The 15,246-nt window shown below is 33.0% G+C and overlaps 1 protein-coding gene across 3 annotated transcripts in view; it reads left to right on the top strand.

Annotated features, from left to right (window-relative positions):
• The window catches only part of CADM2 (cell adhesion molecule 2), a 1,070,118-nt gene that overhangs the window by 929,915 nt on the left and 124,957 nt on the right, over positions 1 to 15,246 (top strand). For all 3 annotated transcript variants that reach the window (XM_074333327.2, XM_074333317.2, XM_019745437.3), the window contains one exon: positions 6,517 to 6,687. In XM_074333327.2, coding sequence (XP_074189428.1) covers positions 6,517 to 6,687 — 171 coding nt within the window. The remainder of the gene's footprint in view (positions 1 to 6,516; positions 6,688 to 15,246) is intronic.

Below are 15,246 nucleotides of genomic sequence, written 5' to 3'. Positions count from 1 at the left end.
TAAGCTCAAAGTAGTCAAGGTAAATTCTGCAAATTACACAGGTTAAACCTTCACAGCTCATTCCTGAGCTGTGTAAGACAGAAAAAAGGAAGACCTTATTGAAACTGACAAATGCTGCTCTTTAGCTCATTACATTAGTGATGTGGAAATCATAAGTAATATTCATATTGCTACTGATTATTCAAAGAAAGTGAGAATAAAGAAGATTTTCTTGAGGACAAACTAATCTCTCTTAGACTATCACAACAATTATTAACTAATTTCCTGAGTAACCATTTTTCTCCTAAATAGTCTATCTCCCATGCTCCTTTCAAAAGAAATATCTGATAGGGTGAGAATCACAGAGGAGACCTGATACTTAAATTGTTATTCTCTTTGATATTTTGAATATACCGATAGTTTAAAAAATATATTTAAATAATATGTGGACATATCTGCCCCCTACCCTCTGCCCACTGGACTGGGATTCCTTTTCTCATTTAACTTTTAATACAGAATCTAGCATGGTATCAAACACATGGTAATTGCTCAAGGTTTTTATATACAGAATGAATGAATCATTTGAATTAAGGTGGTCTCAAACTTTACCTTAATTTTTAAAGGTGGTGACTCTCTTTTTTACTGGATGTTCTCCTGGCCTGGGCAACCAAGTTAGTATTCTTCTAAGTCTCAGAAAACTAAATAGAGAATTAAACATAGGCTTAATCAATCACTTGGGTGAAAGTGATCTAAGATTTTACCTTCATAATTTTTAAGCAAAATGACTCCTTACTGATTGTTCCCCTGGACTGAATAATATTGCTCTTAGTGTTCTAACATATTAAATCTTAATAGATATTTAAATATTGTTCCTGAGCCATCAAACAGAAATTGAACTGGGTTCAGTGTTTTTTGAGGGCAAGTGATTCTTATACTTCCTTTTGTTCTAGAAGGATTTGTATAAATACAAAAATCACGGATTAGTATAAAGGTAATATTATTGAATATGGAGCAGCAGCTAGATTAGTGTAGAAAAACGAGATGACACCTAAAGTTAAATTAGCAAGCAGGTTCTCACATTTGCCAGTGATGAATCACAAATGTTTATTAGTACTTTTTTAGCTACAGTTACTCATCATGTCCACAAACCAGTTGTATAAGAGGTCTAACGTTTCCTGGTACTGAGAGTCAGAAGAGATCGTTCCTCTCGGAATCCATGTGTTTTTGACAAATGTGTATGCACTGACCTCTGTTGGCCTCAGGTTATATACAGCAAGAGTCATACAACAGGTTCTTATAGTACCTTTGAATGCAGACCTGTGGGATAACACTTAAGAAAAACTTGATAAAAATTGTAACATTCTGCTTGTTTGAATAAACTGAGAGAGATTTAAAAATATTTAAATAAATGAAGCACCTCCTATTCATCAATCATCCATAAATGTTATTTTGCTCATCTGAGCTTTTGAAATCTACTAACAGGAGCTGAGTTTCAGTAAAATTCCTTGCCATGTGAAGCAGATACTCTGTATTGCCAGTTAATGGTGGAGACATAGCTAGAAAAACCAGGATTGTGACTGGCCACCTATGTAAAAGATGAGTATTAGGAGGATTTAAAAAAAAGAATCTACCTTGAGCAGATTGGAGTTGTATGAAGGCGTACTCATAGGCAGTGATGACATTTGCCTCAAGAGTTTGTTTTTCAGCCTTCCCCAGTGAAAAAGTGATAGTGGTTACCAGACTATAAAGTTCTACAATGTAAGACTTGGTTCAAAATTTTGGGTCTGGAGAAAGCTTAAAACAGATATAAAATAAAGGTCTTACCTTAAATATTGAGAAAAAATGCTTTGTAAAATACCTTTCAACACTTTAACTTAAGGAACAAAGTTAGACATTCCCTCTAAGACAAACTGGTTTTAAAATATGCATCTAAGTTTATGAGTGAGTTAACCAGACATAGTTACTTTATGTCAATTAAAAAAATATGTATATGGGAGAATTGGTCATCTAAAAATAATGCAACTGTGTTTTAGAAAAGTTAATCTATAGAACTTCTTTGAAGAAGTAATTACACAACATATCCAGTTGTCAAATATGGTCACTCCAAAATTTTGACAATAAAACTAAGTTATTTCATATAATGCTCAGTTTCTCTTCTCTCTATGGCAAGAGGTCATACAGCCAGCTTACTAACAATGGTGTCAAATCACTGAAATACCATTAATAGCGGCAGTATAGATTCAGAATAAATTCCTTGAATTCTTCTACTAAAGTTATCATCTGATAAAAAAAAAAAAAAAAAAAACACATTTAAAAACCCTAACTCTGAAAATAATAGTAAAATTCAAGTTCTATATAAGCATCAATGTCTGGGGTACACCCTGAGAACTTGCAGTGATGGAAGTGGATAGACAGAAAACTGAAGGCCCAAATAGGTCAGAAATCACATAATATCCTACAAAATTTCTAAGAGATATCTCCAAATGATGAGGACACATGGCAGTTTCAGTAACGGGAACTAGGCAAAAGCTGTATTTAAGTCCTGTCTTGTCCCCAGTGTGGCCTATTGGCCTTATAATGGATTAGAAGGAAACTGGGCCACTTCAGGTACAAGCCTGATCCAGAGGATTACTACAGGACACTTTATGAAAATGAGACTATGTCTTTTCAGGTCTGTTTAAATGAGATCAACATCACAAAAGTGAAGAGAGCAAAGGTATCAGAATAGTTAATATTGCAGGGCTCAGGGTGATTAGAACTATTGTGGTGACAAGGCAACTTCCCAAGGAACTTCACTTTAAAGGACTTTCTTTCTAAAAATCCAGCCGAAAAGTGGACAGATCTAGAGCGACAGGTGACCTAGTATTACAAATCAGGGAAGACGGATGTGGAGGTATCTTCCAATATATGATATTTTATGGAAGATTTGGATGCAGAAAAGTCCAGATGACCCTTTGCTTTGCTGCTTAGCTAAGCTGACTCAGAACTTTTAAACGTACTGATTTGTGGGGCTCCAGCAGTCTTATATCTGCCATTTTTCCCCACCATAGCTCTTTGACATAAACAATCTAAAATCCCAAATATGAGCAGATTGTATTCTACAATCCAAGTCTCATAAAGATACATAGTATAAAAAACTGGTATATATTTTTGAGACTTCACCAAGAAATGTTTAGGAAAATAATTTTTGTTGAGAAGTACACTTAAGGAATTTTCCCAGGCAGAGTTTTTATTTGTTTGTTTTTGTTTTTTAACTTTATTATAGAAACATCTAATGAATACAATGTAAGTACAGTAATATAATGAGACAATTCCCAACAACCACATATCAAAAGCAAACATTGTTTTGATTATTTAAGAACAAGTACTTAAATGTCCTGAATGTCCTTTGGAGAAAGAGAAGTAGCTACAAAAATTATGAAGAAAAGTAATCCTACAAATTCCTTTGTTTATTATTTGCCCTCAACTTTTGCTAACCATTGCACCAATGCATTATATAATATATTTTGAAAAATATAAAAAAAATAGGAAATATATTTTAAAATAGTAAAGGTAGAATGGAAGTTTAGGTTAAGAGGAGACAGATGGAGGGGGAGAGGAAAGGAAGGAAGGAAGGAAGGAAGGAAGGAAAGAAGGAAGGAAGGAAGGAAGGAAGGAAGGAAGGAAGGAAGGAAGGAAGGAAAGAAAGGAAAGAAAAGAAGGAAGGGAGGAAGGGATAAAAGAATGGAGGAAGGTAAGTGTGTAGAGTAAGTCCCAATATTCCAGTATTCCTTGGGTTATATCTCTGGTGTTGAGGTATCCGCTGCTATACCACTGCTCCTCAAACTATGGTCCATGGGCCAGCAGCAGATTTTAAGTCTCCACCGGACAACATATTTAAATCAGAATCTACATTTCAATAAGGTCCAAGGTGATTGGTATGCACATTTCAGTTTTAAAAATTCTGCTCTAGGTCACAATGTATAGTAACATGACAAAGGAGAAAAAAGGGAAATCCTCTAAAACAAGACAACATGAAACAAGAATATACAGAATCAGTAAATTAACTGCAATATAAATAAACTTTCTACTGATCCTATAACTCTGTAAAATATCAGTTTTTTTATAAAGCTAGAATGTGGAACTAGAGAAACATTGTAAGTACTATTTCTTATCTTTTCGGAGTGGAAGTGGTCAACATCAAATATGGAGAAAGATATTACGATTGTCTCTTCTTAATGCTTTTCCCTGTTCATTATATGCCTACTAGTAACCACATAAGCTGTCACATAAGCTATTATTAAAAGCAACAAATTATACTTTTGTTTATTTTATTTGTATGATGCTCATTAAAATTTTATGGTATATACAATTGTTCTCAGATTTATGTGTCCAATTAATATTACATTAAGTAATACTTTAGTAAGGGAAACAGAAACAGCTAAAGGAAACAGATGTGTGGGTTCTTAAAATGCAGCTGTTATTGAAAGTAAACAATTAGCAAATATATTTTTGAATATTTTTTCATATATTTTAAACAATCATTAAAGTAGTTTGTCAAAAGACCTAAGTTTTTCTTACACTGCCACCATTTAGAGCTATGAACAAGAAAACATTGGACATAGATTTATAGGAAAGAATATACAATGTAAAAATGAGGAAACATTGTGTATAAATCTATGAAACAGTGAAAAGATAAAGATATGTAATATATGTGTTTATATATAAATATTTTATATATATAAATGTTATATATATACATATATATGTATATATATATACATATATATGTATATATATATATTTTATGTAGCAAAGAACTCTAAATGCATCTGTACTATCCTGACCTATTTTGACTGAAAGATCATTTCATCTTTTTACTTAAAAATATTTTTAACTGAGGTTGAAACTAATTTTCAGCTGCACAAATCTCAGAAATGACTGTGGCTAGCAAAAATGAAATATTTCATAAGACATATGTTTATTATGGAAAACCCTGCATCCAGTATGATTGATTTATAGTTAAAAGACAGAATTAAGATTTTTATACCCTTCCCACCTTCCCAAATGTTAGAGATTTTTCTTATTCTGAAAAACTACCTAAATTATGTAAAACTATTTTTGGGTGTGTGGTAAAAATCTTAATTAGGTAATTTTTTTTCATTTTGTAAACATTATCATGAACATATATGTACAAGAACAAGACATAGAATTTTATCTAGTTTTATTCTCTACTAATATTTATTTTATTTTTATTTTTAAAAACAATCAATAAGATAAAGTCATACTTCTGGAAATAGGTAAAACTCAATGAGCCATGCAAACATATTTATCTACCCATGAAATACATCAAATTCAATATTATTTTCAAAGTCAGATCTTTGCACAGAGCACAAAAATGGAGGTGAACTTAATTGTTGTCATTTAAACGTTTTAAAAATAAATTATTTAATTCATTTTAAAATGAAATATTTTATGCACTTTATGCAAAAGAAGTCTCTTTCTGAAAATATTATTGTTCACTTGAAATGTAAACATAAGAAAACAAAACAGCTTTTCTCTTCAACTATATTTAAGATCTTGTTATGATATCTTAATGTTAATCTATGATTCTTTTTAATTTCTAATTCATTAAAATTACCTTCTTTTTATCAGCTACTTTAGACTTGAGAAATTTCTAATTAAATGAAAATGTTATTAATCCTCTTTTTCACAGAGAATAAATAATCCCCAAGTGCACCATTTAATGAAGAATCTAAATTATGTACAGTAAGTTTAAATATTGATAAGTGAATTCACATCTGGAGGAAAGTATTTTCATTCATGTTCAAATGAATGTTCAAATGAACTTAGCTCTTCAACCAAGTGAAGAGCATTTATCTCAATATAAATTTCACTGCAAATATATTTATATTTATATTCATATTTATATTTATATGTATATTTATATCCGTATTCATATTCATATTTATAAATATTCAAAATATTCAGTTGACAGTCTTCCTTGTTTTCTTTACCAAAGATGATAACTTTTTCATCTTAGGTATTCTTGAGCAATTAGGTTTACCTCACATTTTTCGTGTTAAAATTTTAGCTCAAATACATTGTGCTTTCTTTTAGGCATAACCAGATAGCTGTGAATTTGCTCTTCCCAATTGTGCGTGTGGCTCAGAGAATTAAGATTATCCTTTAATAAAACTGAAATCTAAAATGGAAGATTAATATTGTAAAATGGCCTGATTTTTCAAGTGGAGTACAAAATATATATATATATATATATATATATATATATATATATATATATATAGCACTAAATGAATAAAACTGTTGTGACCTGCCCTATTATTTCTGTTTTTAACCTTTCAAATTTATTTTTTAAGTAGTTGCATTTTTTCATTTTCTTAAATTCAAATGGGTTATAGGTTAAACTAACAGATTTCACTCTTAAACATTTGCTAAAGATAGGGAGAAGATGCTTCCAGTAAGAGTATCCAGTAAGTGGAATCATATTGTGGAAGAGAATATCACAGAATTTTTCAATTCACATTGTAATTTCAGACGTAAAATATTTAAAAGAAGAGGATGCAAACCGCAAGACGTTCACGGTCAGCAGCACCCTGGATTTCCGAGTGGACCGGAGCGATGACGGCGTGGCGGTCATCTGCAGAGTAGACCACGAGTCCCTCAATGCCACCCCTCAGGTGGCAATGCAGGTGCTAGAAATACACTGTAAGTAAACATGCCTCCCTCCCACTTTGTCTCCGCAGCAGATCTCTTCATTTAAACTCTTCATTTAAACTTATTTCCAAACTACCTGAAGTTACAGCAAACGTGCTGCAAAATCGACAGCAGAATGAAGGAAAACGACCCTTAATAGTGTTAACCATTTTCGAAGGAAAGTAGTGCTTGCCTGTGTATCATTAAAGACAAGGAAGAAAAATATAGGGCACGTCAAAAAGTTAAAACTCCTAATCACCTTCCGAATGGTGGCTGGATGTATACGTGAGTGAGCAGGTGGAGGAGGACAAATGGTAATTTTGGCAGAATCAGAGAGAGTTAGGATTCTGAGAGGGGCATTAATGAGCTTTATTGCGTGAAAGGAACTTCCTTACATGCAATATGGCTTCCTAGCTTTGCTATGAAAATTAAATTATTATTATTTTTTTTACTTTCTCAATGAGATATACTAAGTCTGTATGAATGCAAGGGCAAATCTATTATGTTTTCTTAATCAACGTCATCATTGTTTATAAGTGATAAAAACAATATTCATGGGGTGACTCCAGTAACCCAGGGCAGTGCTAATGCTTTGCTGTCTCATCCCATGCTAATCTCACCTTAGGACATCAGCGTAACAACCCAATGACTGTTAGTTACTCCTTTAGTCACAACGTACAGGTGAATACACCAATGGTTATAGAGGTTGAGTCACTTGGCCAATTCCACACAACTAGCAAATGGTGGACTTGTAATTATGAGTAGTTAGCAAGGTCCTTGGGATACACGACCTGTAAATATTTATCAACATGAAAGTGAATGAATTGAAATAAGTAAGACAAAGTACAAAAGAGTAGAATGCGGGAGATTATATTTCTGAATTGGATTACTTTATTTTTTAAAAAAATATTAGAGATTTGTTTGCTTTCGTTATCTGTGATAAAGTTATAGCTTGAGTTTAGAATTTGTGTGAGATGTAAAACTACATTAGATCCTAAAATGTTAAATCTAAGTACTGGTCCTATAGAAAGCCTCATTACATTTTGTTTTCATTTATTTATTCAGCAAGAATTTATTGAGTGCCTGCTATGGAACAGGCATTGTTTTGGGCACTGGGGTTACATAAGTGACAAAAAAAATAACAACAAAATAAATCAACATTGTCTCCAAGTGTCGGAATCACCACCATTGCCAATAGCAACAAACTCAAGTTCTTTTATAGCATCTATTGTAGGTAGGAATGACAAAAGCAATATAAATAAATACAGCATATAGCATTTTATATATTACATTCTATGGGGCAAAAATATTAAGCAAGGGTGGTGATAAGGAGTGCAATTGAAGAAATGGGAATGGGGGAGTCAAGGGAAATGAGTGTATGTGTGTGTGTGTGTGTGTGTGTGTGTGTGTGTGTGTGTGCATGTGTGTTATAATATATAGGTGCAATATTATATATACACATACACACAGAGAGAGAGAGAGAAGAGCAAGTATAAAGGCCCTGAGTTATAGCATGCCTTATTGTCTTTATGTTTCTAGGAACAGCAAAGATATCAGTGAGTCCAGAGTGTAGTGGACTATGGGAAAAGTAGAGAGGGTACTATGAGAAAAGATGCAGTGCCAGGGGAACTAGACATTTTTTATTATTTTTGATAGAGAAAATGTCTATGATTTTCAATTATTGCTTATTCTGATTTAATTTTTTATTAGTTTTTGAAATTATTATAATTTTAACTACTTTCAATTGTATTACATTAGTTTGATTAATTTTGCTCCTGTTCTCATTGAAGTAGATTCAGAAACATGCATATGTTTTAGCCCCAACTGAGATTATCTCCAAATTTAAACATTCATTTGCAGTGAGACCTTGGACAATTATTGCAATTGGTTAAGCTTTGAATATAAGCTAGAGAATTCATTTCTGTGAGGAGCAAACTAGACAACTCAAGTCAAGCTCATGGCATTCAGTAAAAATTTCAATAAATATCAATTGCCTTCTTAGGCAGTCTAGGCTCCTATAACAAAACCATGGGATGGGTGGCTTATAAACAACAGAAATTTATTTTTCTCAGTTGTGGGAGTCTGGAAGTCCAAGATCAAGGTTCAAGTGCATTCAGTGTCTGGGGAGGACCTGCTTTCTGGTTCACAGATGGCTGTGTTCAATCTGTGTCCACACATGGCCGAAGGGGCTCAGGGGCTCTGTGGGCTCTCTCTTGTAAGGGCACTAATCTCGGTCACGACCTTCCAAAGGCCCTACTTCCTAATATCACATGGGGGATTAGGTTTCAACATATGGGTTCGGGGGAGGGGGACAAAAACATTCAGTCTACAGGCCCTTCCCTATTCTATCTCTTCTTATTTCATTGACATATCTTTCAAAATATGGAAAGTTACATAACTTGGTATGTTGAGAGATTCCAGATCATCGGCATCATAATTTAAATGTTTTTTTCACTTACGTGTAAAGCCAAGTAAGACTGTTTAAAAGTAATATTTGATGACTGTAATTGTCACCATACAGTAAAAGAAAATAATAACAATTATGCCCTAAGGAATGTTGAAGATCACCAGCCAAAGAGCATCAAACGCCTACCATTAGTATAGAACAATTAGGTTTATTTAGTGTGCTGTGGCAAAGTTGATGGCATACCAGATGAATTTCTGAGTGTAGGTAAGAAGGTGTTAGGGGAGACTTGATATAATATTTGGGCCTAAGTACCGGTCCTGTAAAATACCTCATTACATTTTGAATAGTCTAAATCGGGTTCTGGATTGGATGCTGTCAAAATTGGAGTCCATCTAGTAATGGGTATATTGGTAATGTTTACCTAGAAAGCAACACTATTAAAGCAGAACTAGGTTTGCTGTTATAAGGATGCAGTGGTTAATGATGCTGATTTACATGGTTGCTGAGTGTCCTGGTCGCCCCGTCTTACTTCAGACCAGGTTATGGAATAGACGTCCCATTGTCATATCCCACTCCACAGCCACAGAATGGCTTCATGTGATTATTGTTTAGATTCTAGAGAATTGCTTATGTTTGTTGAAAATATTTCAGCTTAGCTGTCAATGCCAATTGTCAGCTGCCAAAGATTTTCACTTTCTTGGGAGCCCAAAATGGAACTATTCTGCATACCCATCCTGGGCATTTTTAGCTGCTCACCATATTTCAGTATGCATTATTAAGCAAACTTTGTGGAGGAAGGCAATTGAATTGCCTAATTTTTTAGAAAGTTTTCCATAAAAAATGTTATACTTGCTGGCCAATTAAAAATAACAACTCATTCTATCATGGTTTAATGTGTAAGTGGCTAGAAGGCAGAGACCAGATCTATTTAAATTATTTTTCCTAACATCCAGCATACCATCATTCAAGTATGTGAAGTTAATTAAAACTAACTGATGATAATGCTGAATGTATCTTTAGGGATGCAGAACATTCCCCAGAGATGAAATGAGGAGTGGAGAGTAGAGAGAGGACATTTAGCAACAGCCTGCATCAAAATTAGAGCAAACTGAGCAAACTGGGTATGGTCTCCATGATCACCAAAGAATAATGACAAAAGCTCTCAGTGGTTGTTTCCAGAGACAGTGGATCATGGTTCCCCTCAGGTGCTCATTTGCAACATACGCGTTGTGGAAATTTCCATTGATGCAAGTGGAAGGAAATAGAAAGAATTGGAAAAGGAAAAAGGTGGTTAGTATAGAATTTATGGGAGGTAAATTTAAGATTTCAACATTGTTTTACAACGTTTCTATAAATAATTGCAAAGTCCAGCCCAAATAGAGAAACATTTAGCATTTGGAACCCCAGAGCAGAAAAGATGCCATTGTTCTCTGTGGTGAGTGATAAGAGTAAATATATATCCCTACAGTAATGGAAAGTTGTAACTGCACCTGAAATAATCCTGTGTTATTGTGGGAAGGCAAGTTTGATGAGAAATAAAAACCAAGTATTTAGCATATAGTGTCAAGGAGCATAAAGAAAAAAAAATAGCAGGAGGAATTACATTTCTAGGGCAAAATGTTTTAACTCTGTAACCCTGTGATGTACAATGTAGAAGGACTCAGCCTAAAAATATATCACAGCAACATTCATTTTCCCTTATAAAATATTAATCATAAGTGTTACTGCCACTATTATGGAAGAGAATTGCTTTACATTTGAAATTTAAGAAAATGTACAGTAGACTTTTCGTTGTGAACCACAGATGCCTGTAAATTTCACATAATAGGTAATTGCATACTTTGCACCTGAGCAGTGGAAAAAGCCTCTCTTTTTAGAGATGGAAATTCTCATTCATCTCCCTGTTTATTTACAGATCTCTTAGAAACAATAACTTTTTATGTGCCTGATTTAATTTTTAGATTGTATGAGTCAGATTTTATTTAATTCCCAGTAAGAACAATGCATCTTCACTAACAAAGAACTATGCACAAAATACAGAAAAGAAGAAAATAACTGAACATTCATTTTCTATATGTGGCATTCACAAAATTACAGAAAAAGTCAACTGTTATTGAAAATGAAAAATACGAGACACGGATTGGAACATTTTTTCAGAATGAGTGTTCTGGGCATGCGTTTAATGCCATGGCATTGAACTGCCAATATGGACAAATAAGAACCGAAATTTTAAGTCTGTGTGTGTGTGTGTGTGTGTGTGTGTGTGTGTGTGTGTGTGTGTGTTGTAAGGTACATTTTATATATAATCCATCTATCACTCTTGCAGATAGCACTTCCATATCTGCACTGTCTAATAGAACTTTCTGTGATGATTGAAATATTCTATATCGGTCCTAAAATGGTAGCCAGTAGCTAGCTACACATGGCTATTCAGCACTCAAAATGTGGATCGTATAACTAAGGAATTGAAATTTCAATTTTATTTAATTTTAATTGGTTTGCATTTACATTTAAATAGCCACATGTGACTAGTTTTTACCATATTGGACACAACCACTCTAGATGATTTCATCATACTTCCATTTCTTATTATGTCATTTCTTTTAGTTGGAGATAATTGATGAGTTAAGGATGAGTGAATGGTGAAGTAATTCATAGAATGCTGAAGTAGCAAGATTTTTCATAGTATAAGAACTATAACATGACTATAATTTCATAATGTAGCTTAGATTCATAAAAGAATCCAGTGTTTCCATATCATAATTTCAAGGTAGGATGATTTAAAAGCAAGAGTTCTCTTTGTTTTTTGGAGAACATGTAAGAAAGAATTGAATCATGAAATATATTTTTGAAAAATCACACGGCTTCAAAAAGAAACTCAAGAACTAAAATGGAGTCCTTTGGATTCTAATATTATACTAAGGGTTAACCTTGAATTTCTTTAGAGAAGGGAATGTTTTATTTATATTTTTTTAAGAATAAGGCTAGTGATCCAAGCGATTATTACAGCACTACAGAAAGTTTTATTCTGCCCTCCAAAATGCCTTTTCAGTATTCTTTAGTGATGTCTATGATTTTGTTGTAATTTGTGATTTACTTTTTGGTTCAAGTAGAGGATGCTGACACTGGTGGGTGGTGATTGAAGTCCATCGATTCTTTTAGGTAGAATGGAAGCTGTGCCCGTGGAGGGATGGGCCATGCTTTTATAAGACCACAGTGTTTGGTCTCCAAATACAGGTTCACAATCTCATCGGTGAAATATAAACTTTTTAACAGAATATATTTTGACTACAGTGTGACCTTAAAAATCAACATTGCATTTTTTAAAGTTCAAGATTAGCAGTCAGATAAGGGTAGGCTGGAATCCAAGCTCATCTTTACGACTTCATGCTAATCTCTTTAATCCTCAATTTCTTCATCTGGAAAATGTACAAAGTTCATATTTTTTTGTAAAGGATTTAATCAGGTAATCATTAGAAGTGCTTAGGTTTCTATTATTCTTATTTTCAGTAACCAATAATTCCTTATGGATGCAAAGAACTTTAGCAAATACTTTCTGTAAGTTCTATACATCATGAAGGAGAATGGAAAAGCTTGAGAATAAAAACAGGGAACCTGTGAAATAGATAAAAAGAATATAGAGAGATTACTTTCTTTGTAACTTTTCCTAGGACATATACTATTCATGATCACTGATCGAAATCAAACTTAAATTTGATGTTGTCAGGAAAATAATTATTTTTTTTTTCTTTCCATTAATAAAAGCTACAAATAAAATGTACTCAACCTAAAGGAGAAACTTCATGGAAACTATCCACAATAACTATGCAATTACTTTTTAATTTGATTTGTCTCATTTAAATATATTTCAAAATATACCTCTAAATTTAAGGATTATTATTGTAATTATATTTGTTATTATTATGGCGATGATGATGATGATTTTGGCCTCTATCAAATTTACCAAAATGATATGTAAGGGGATATTTTAAAGATTAGATAATGTATGAAATGAAAAAAAAACCTGAGAGTTGACTCAATGACTAACAATCAGGAAATGAGATAATAACTTCCACACCAAGTTGTACAGTTGTCTATTGTCCTCACATTTGACTGAATCTATGCATTGTCTATTGTCGCATGTTTGTTAAATGAACACTGACTGCTTAGGCCATCCCAGGGCCGATTTATAAAATGTAAAACAACTTTGTATTAATGTGTTCATTTCATTGTTCGCTATTTCTTTTTGTATGCCCATGATGAATCTGTTTCATGGTGCCTTTGATACATTTCTTTAAAATAGCATCAAAAAACATAAACAGCTTGCAAATGTTTACAAACAATAATGAATTCTGATTTCTCATTTTGTCCTTTAAATGATGATGTGAAAACATTTTTTTTTAAATGAGCTTTCAGAAGTGTCAAAATGTTCTATCTAATGATGACATTTGACAAATGATCTTCCTAAGGCCTTTTTCTAAGCAATCCATTTCTAGTGTTAAAGCTATCAACTGGTTGAATTTCTCTTTAAAGCACAACTAATTCTATCAGCAATAGCAAATCAAAAAGTTTTTTACATCACCGCATCAGGCCATTAGTACAGGAGAATCTCATTTGATAAATTTCTCAATTTATTTCATTGTTTTAATTATCATAAATTTTCAAAATTATAAATCCCTTTTCTCTAAATTTTAATTATTCTCATAATTAGAATAAAATATGTTTTAATTAAAGTTTATTGGGGTGACAATTATTAATAAACATATCAATTTCAGGTGTACAATTCTGTAATATATCATCTATATATCATATTGTGTGTTCACCACCCAGAGTCATTCTCTTTCCATCACCATATATTTGATCCCCTTTACCTTCATCTACCACCCTTAAACTAAAATATAATTAAGGAAATAAATAGAATATAGAGAAAATGCATTCAAAATATACTATTCAGCCCACAATTATAGAAATGTACAACTTAGAATATAAACAAAGATATTGAAGAATTTATTATCTATATTTTTTACTGCTACCTTTTCTTCTTCTTAAGATCTTCTTGAGGCTCCATTTTGTAATAGAAACATTTTGTTTTTAATTGTTTCCTTCAGTTTTACACACTGCCAAATATCATTGTAAAACTTGATTCTGAGCCCAATACTACTTGATCAAAAACTTAAAATGATTTCTTATTGCCTTTAACTTAATGTTCAAATTCTTCAGCCTGACATTCAAGGCTTTGAAAATATAGCCCCCTATAATGCTGCTGTCAGCATCCTTTTAAGATAAGGTGCCCGACACTTTACAGTATTGCTAGATGCCTCCTAAATACCCCACATTCTTCTCTACATCAACTCTTTGTTCAGCTCTCTTCCTGTGTTCCCTCCTCTTTCTTACCCTCTAGAAAAATTCTGCCAGTTCAGATACTATATATTCTATGAGTTGTTTTAAGTGCCCCTTCTCTAGGTAACTTTCTTGGTTTCTGACAAGTATGTAAAATTACTTCCTAAATAACCCCCATAATACGTCATCATAGTACTACTTTGCTTTCATTTTTAATCTTTGCGTTATTTTGAATGATTCATGATTTATCTTCATATTGGGACAAAATTCCTGTGGGTTACTATTTTATATTTGTGGATGTATAGCACTTGAATCGTAGTCATAATATGTCTTGTACACACACTAATTTAAACGTATTTGTTGAATAAATGATTGCCACAAAAGTAATGTTTTGCTAGAATTAAAAGGAATTTAATAGGCTGTTGAAGGAAAAGTACCTGATGGTTTTGAGCATTATGAAAATAATGCTGTGAGTTAAAAGGAAAGTGAGTTTGGAGTTCCTGCAAAATTACAAACAGGAAAACTAAGTTGGACATTTCAGAAAAAGTCGGTCTTACACAGAGGAAATGAACATCAGCTAGTGCTGTACCTGAAATGATTCTGCTTAACTCTTGGCACATAAACCCACTACTCCTAATAAAAAGCGGTAGACCTGGAGATGCAGGTCGAGTTTGGTTCATAGCTTTTTTTTTTCAGGAAAAGTATCATAATGGCCTGACTCAGAGCATTCACCATTTCCTTCATTACAGCAATAAACTAAGATATGAAAAGAGACCAAGCATCCCGTAGAAACGCCCACAATTTCACAGTTCTCTAACAGTCCC

Source organism: Rhinolophus sinicus, chromosome 17 (genome assembly GCF_057876585.1).
Source record: "Rhinolophus sinicus isolate RSI-liver-muscle chromosome 17, RSI-T2T, whole genome shotgun sequence".
Lineage (NCBI taxonomy): Eukaryota > Metazoa > Chordata > Mammalia > Chiroptera > Rhinolophidae > Rhinolophus > Rhinolophus sinicus.
Note: the sequence above shows the minus strand (reverse complement) of the source record. Positions and strands in the feature narration are given on the sequence as shown.